Genomic DNA, 6708 nt, shown 5'->3' with positions numbered 1-6708 from the left:
CCTTCTCCCTAATGAAATTGAAGTCCACCAAATAAAAGGACTGAAATTGAAAAAACTAAAAAGATACAAAATCAAAATGCTATTTTATAAAATTAAAGGACAAAAAGCACCAAATAACATAAGTTACCGAAAAACAAAAAATGCATTTAATCCTTAATGTTATATTATTATATACAATATATATCTCAATAATGTGCCTCTCTAAGTTCTTATTTATACAGGATTTATGATTCCATCATTATAAAGATGTTATTGCGTATCATAAAATTTATTATTATTTAATTTCTTATACTTATTTTATTTATGGCGGCATTATGATCACAAAATATCTTATAGAAGAAACTGCCTTGTTTGTATTAGGTCATGATGACTCCATTGTGTGTGTATCAAAAGCAACAATGTTTTAATTGATTTATACATGTTGCAGTACTATCTAATCGCCCCAAATACACAAACAAGATCATACAATAAAAAAAAAAATTTAAATCTAATCACCCACAGAAGAGCAACAGCTCAGAAAATCAATGAAGAAAAAGCAGATTACTGCATCTTCAAGATTTTGGGTTGATTTGAGCCAAGAACTGATGAGTTGAATACGTCGGGCGATCCCAACCTGGTAGCATTAACGTAATCCTGCGGGCAATGATTTGGAACACCGGCAGCTAAAATTCCTATTACTCTGAACATTCTCAGCAGACCTCCTTCCTTATAGTCTGCTCCTTTCGTGTATCTTATGATGAAGCTTCTGATCAGCTCCCAGCATGCATTTATGAGTTTCGGTATCACCCATATCAAAGAGAAATAGTTCTTGTCAGGCTCTTCAGCTACAACCTGCAAGAAAAATAAAGCATAATTATTTAAACGTTATTTTTCTTGAATTTATATGTAATTTTGTCTGGGATGAATGGATTCATCTTACTTTTCCTTCATAGAGGCTATTATAGTAGATGCACGTCCCGAAATGCTTGAACATGAGAGTCTTGTCATCGTATGGCAGCCTGGGCACCATGTCGTAACTGTAGACAAATCTGTAAAAGTTAATGTTGTGTTTTTCTATTATGTTCTTCATGTATTGTCCGAACTCTTCGTCTCCGACCCTCGGCTGCCCGAATGTGTAAACGCCCTCTAATCTATCGAGCAGCCATGACTCCTCGTGCAGGGATAGAATTGCGGGAAAAAGTGCTGCCAGTGCTCCGCCGAGGCTGTGGCCGGTGACTATGAACTTAGCATTATCGTTTTTCTGCAGTCTTTCTTTCAGCAGTTTCCTGATGGCGTAGTAGGCGGTATCCGGCTTGGTATCGTCTTGTTCTTGTGGCCACCCTTGGTTCTTGTGTAGGCCGAGAGCTTTCATGAACCCGCCGTGGATCTTGCCGGCACCGGGAAGTTCGTACCATGACAGGTCGAAGTCTGAAGACCATGCGTCTGCGTCGAAGGGTTCTGTTCCTCTAAATGCGACTACAATCACGTCGTTCTTGTCTTCAAGAACAAATGCTTGTGTTGTCGCTTTCTCCTGATAATCTGCAGAAAAATGTAAAGTTATTTATTAATTTGCCCTTAAAATGGATAATTAAAATCAATTAATAAAGAAAATTAGAGCTCTGAGCGAACATTAAAAGCAGCAAAAATGTGATCTGGGAGACGTTCAAAAGCTCACCGTTCCAGAAATCGTAGGATCCCACGAAATCCATCTGCAAGAGAGAACCCAAAACAGAAACTGTAAGTTTAGTTCCATAGATTACTAATAATTTTGATCAGTTCTATAAACTTTTAAAATTTTATTCAATTATCTTTCCATAGTTGTATTCCTTTTGTTTTGAAAACCTACTTGGGTACACTGTAGTTTTGACTCTTGTCACGCCAGAGGTCCACCATGTGCCGACCAATAAGTTATATATGCAAATAATTATGCTATAGGGACACCATGTTTCTTTCTTTTATCGGTAATAAAATAATTTTTTTTTTTGAGTATTCTACTAAGAGAATTTTATGAGTTAAAATTTATTAAATGAACAGCACAAAAATTAAGTCAAACACGAATAATCTGATAGTAAAAAAGTATTGATGGGGAATCAGCTTGCAGGCAAAATGTTCGATTAATGTACATATAGACCTGCCAGTGGTCCTTGACGATGGATTCAATGTATTTCGGGTTCTCATAAGAAGCCTTAGAAGCCATCACAGAGAGTACAGCGTAGTATCTCTTATCTCCACCGCTGATGTCGGTGTCTAGTTCAAGCCGTTTGTCGATGTTCCCTATAAACGACAAGAAACTTGCCGATGTTTTATCTGGATGTACTACTTTTCCTGCATGCACAAATATTAAGTAAAAGCCATCAAGTCTTATTCATATATATACTTGGTACATATATAATCAAACATATATAGATATTAATTAGTATGCTTAGACTTTACCGTAATGACGATGTAGTATGAATGATTGACTGTTAAGATAATTAATCAGTATGTAGTAGGTGATTAGCAAGGGGATTTTGTTTGTTAATAAAATCAAAAGTGGACTGGAGGGGGTTTTGTTTTGCATATTAAAATGAAAGTGGAATAATTGACAACACTTTCGACTGCTAATTAACCAAACGCGGCATTAATCATCTCTCCTGTTTATGTATTTCTTTTTCTATTCAGAATATTTAGCATACAGTGATTTTCTTGAATAGTGGAGTTGGTGAGCATGACAAAGACGTTGGCTGCACAAATTGGACAATAATCATTCTCAAGAAGACAGCAATTGATGTGTCCAGTCTGCAGTTTAGTTTATGATTAGGAAAAACGTTCATGATCACCCACATCAATAGCACTTCAACTTTTAGTTATTAGCTAAGTCTGGGAAAATTCTAATCAAACCAGGTTTGATCCAACCAAATTAATTACTAAACAAATGTAATTGTCCATTTTACTGAACTATAATTGGTTTAAATTCTGCCAAACCCTTTTTGTGTTAGATTTTTTCCTAGCCGCTGCTTTTTGTCTTCTTAAAAGAGTTAATTACTTTACCTGAATTTTAATTAGCCTGAATATTGTCATATTAATGATCACCTTTCTCACACAGATCAGGGTTTCTCAGACATTAACGTTTCATGACTGTGGAAATTACTGTAATCGCCGAGAGGACTGCTTTCAAGCATGCTTGTCGTTTCGTTTTGTCTGGCTGGAAAGAACATCAGTAATTCTGCCAATATCCTTGGACTAGTGTTAAGACACAGAAAATGCATGCTTCACGCGAAAGAATCTAGAAAGAAGAGAAAACGGACATGATATGCATTATTACCTTTAAGTGCATTCATCACTAGCCCGAACAACCCGCCATTCCCTGTCAGCAAATTCAGCCAATTCTCAACCCCGGACCCGAACGCGGCCATGGGTTTAGCCGTTGCCTGCAACAACTTCTGCACCATCACCGAAATGAATATGATCCATCTCCGGCCGAACGGCTCCCGGGCCCCTTCGGGGCAGTCGATGAACTTCCGTTTCCCAATGTCACTGGAAAACAACATCTTTGCCAGGTCAAGAAAGCCGGCATCTTCAGGCTTCAGGAGCATGTAGTTGCTGGAGAAAGACTTGTTGCAAGTGGAAGCCATGGTTACTTTCTTATCCGAATACGCACTAGTTTTCAAGAATATTCAACAATCTCTCTTCCCTCTCTACTCTTCTCTATCTCTCTCTCTCTCTCTCTCTCTCTCTCTCTCTATATATATATATATATATATATAGCAGACCAGAGATGATCTTAGTTTGATGAAGAACAAGCTCCTGGAAACAAGTATATATAGAGGGAATACGAGTTGCAGCTCATTCAGAATGTAAAACACGTGATGCATGCGATCATATAATTTTGGAAACCATTTGCTTTGAAAAGGCGATTTCATGGGTCAACACTGCCTGAAACTTTTACCAGTCAGGCCCTCAGGCTGCTGGAAATTTCTGCTTACCCACCATTAATTAATAAAATAATCACAGAAAAATTGCAGTATTTGCCTCGTGCCTGTCAAGATAATTTACGGTCCCAGTCAAGAATTTCACTTATTTGAAAAACTTTGAAATCCATAAATACTTAAGTCAGCTCCTCAAGATACAAATACAAAAAAACAATTTAATTAGTACAACAAGAAATTCTAACTCGAACACGGGTTTGATCAGCAACTAATTATACAATAAGTCTAATATAATTTAAAATAGTGATCAATTACATGATAAATATATACCATATATTGTACGAATAATTGAGTAAAAAAATTTCAACATACAATTAATATTTAAAAAAATCTTATATATATGTAATAATTTATACGGGTCTCTTCATTAACTAATATCTTGTCCAAAATAATGAATAGGATTGAAGTGGGTCATATGGATATATATATATATATACACACACAATCATAGCCCTCCTGGATTTTTCATTACTGTATTGCATATAGATATATATATATATGTATAAATATTCATCTTATTCAATTACATCCAAACCCACATTAATAGACTGCAGGTCCCATTGGTGGATTGTGTTAGATTTTATATTGTCTTTTTCCAGCTGTTTCTGAGTAAGTGATCCTATTCCTGTCCACGTTTTGTTTGCAGTCGTTGGGGACATGCAGAAAGCTTCTTACTTGTAATTATATTATTAAACAATGTTATATGAATTGGTCCAAACGAGGACTTACTAATTAAGATCCAATTAGGCGGCAGTTAATTAATTAAAACTAGCTGTGGGTACGTATTGAGTCGAGATTGAGATTACACGTTTATTAGGCTAGCTTAATTTGTTTAATTATTGATAATGATACTTAAAATCACACGTACGCCAAATTAAATTAGAGAAAAGAGCTATTCAAATATTAATATATTTGTTGAGGGATTAAATGCATTTAAGAGTTGTCCACCACGACCCTCTTTCCTGGATTAAATTTTATATTTTAAAGTTTATTACGTACGTTTTTTATTTTATTTAATATATACTATTATTGATGTAACTGATGAATATTTTGCTTGTTGTGTATAAATTAATTAAAATAGAAGATGCTGATTACGTATTTAAATAATTCTCATCCAAGATATATGAAAATATATGAGAAAAAAGACACACACAATGACACAAACATACCTTTTCTAATATATATAATTTGTGCGTGATCGATCTAATAAGTCTAATTTGTATTTGTTGGTGACTAAGTAGTGTGGATTGTGTATATATACATCTCTTAGGTTTAATTCAGTTGTTGAATAATATTCTCACGTACGTATGTTATCTGTCAATGAAACTTTATTGGTGAAATTGAAGTCCCATGAGTTTGAACCCAGCCTGTGTGGGATGTTGTTTCTACTGAATAGTCGGTGATGTTTCTATTGTAACAACAAACGTTGGTTAATTTAGTGTATTTGATAAATCAATTAGAGTATAATTATTGTAATAGTTTGTTAGATATTAATATTATAATAATTTATTAGATATTGATATCCGATAAAATTATTATAATTAATTTATTTTAATTAATAATATTTCATCACTGTTACTTCAAAAAAAGTAGGTGCCCTATCTATTTATTTGTTCATGCACTCTAAGGAAGGAAGAACCCAAATATTGATTGCTCATAATATGATCTGAGTTTCGTATGGATTAACTCAAAGCTGGTGCTAACGTCTCATCTACTTGAAACATATGGCCCCACTTGATAAGGGAAGTTACATAATTACCAAAATACCTCTCTATTTTTCACCCTCTTTTTTATGTATATATGCTGACAGCGCGCGTGGGACCCAATGTGCAGGGACAGCAGGGACAGCAGCGGCGGCGGCAGGCGACAACAGGCTTTACAGAGGATGACGTGGCTCGTTTTTATTGGGGCCACGTGTCATATCCATAGAGGGTATCGTACAACTATAAATAGCTTCATTTATGATTATTTAAACACGTTTTCACCACTTATTTTTACCGCCAAATTTGTGATCTCACTCGATCTCATTATCATATTTTCGACCCCACCTTTTCTAACTTAAGCATCGAAGGGCCATCGCCGAGGGCTTCTCGGCTAGTCTTACGTTTGTTGTGTTCTCAGGATCCACTATAGGTAACTCGAAAGAAGGATTCAACGATCTCAACCCAGCGATCCGATCTAGCTACCCGATCCGAAAATCCTGATTTTGCGCGACCTACATCACCACTCTTCTTGGCAGGCCTTTTCATTGTTTCCATCGTACGTCCAAATACATAAATTCATATTACAATAAATTTATATTAAATGAAACGAGAATATCGATTACAATAAACTCAAGTTATATAAATAAGATCAAATATTCACATGTTTGCGGAACTTAAACTCATAACTTCAAATTTATTCGTAAGACATCAACTTTAACCGCCAAGCACTAGGCTAAGACATAATCGATTCATATTTTTAACTTTAGAACTTACAAATGTTTTATGTGTTCTGATGGAATAAAAATAGGGATGTAGTATAACCCAAAGTGTAGGAGTTTGTTTAGGCAACAACATAATTACTCACAATCACTTATCTCAATAGCAAATTAGGCGTTTACTTAGGCTACACTTTTGCTAATTCCGCTTTGAATAACGTTGTTAAATTACTTACTTTCGTCCAAAAGAAAAGCAAAGCAAATTAAACCAAAACAGAATTCCGATCTCAGATACGCTAGTCTGACAGATGGGTTCGGCCTTGGAGCTTCTGGATGGGGTAT

General features: G+C 35.3%; 1 protein-coding gene across 1 annotated transcript; it reads right to left on the bottom strand.

The window, feature by feature from the left end:
• Positions 1 to 330: 330 nt before the first annotated feature.
• Positions 331 to 3766, bottom strand: LOC105177614 (triacylglycerol lipase OBL1). The gene is made up of 5 exons (XM_011100828.3): positions 3284 to 3766; positions 2111 to 2304; positions 1655 to 1688; positions 920 to 1518; positions 331 to 831 (listed from the first exon to the last, which is right to left on the bottom strand). The coding sequence occupies exons 1-5, from the start codon at positions 3591 to 3593 to the stop codon at positions 541 to 543; spliced, it is 1428 nt and encodes a 475-aa protein (XP_011099130.1). The 5' UTR covers positions 3594 to 3766; the 3' UTR covers positions 331 to 540.
• Between the last annotated feature and the right edge of the window lie 2942 nt (positions 3767 to 6708).

The sequence above is a fragment of the Sesamum indicum genome, linkage group LG9, assembly GCF_026168435.1.
Source record: "Sesamum indicum cultivar Baizhima isolate 11 linkage group LG9, ASM2616843v1, whole genome shotgun sequence".
Lineage (NCBI taxonomy): Eukaryota > Viridiplantae > Streptophyta > Magnoliopsida > Lamiales > Pedaliaceae > Sesamum > Sesamum indicum.
This window is presented reverse-complemented; position numbering and strand designations above follow the sequence as displayed.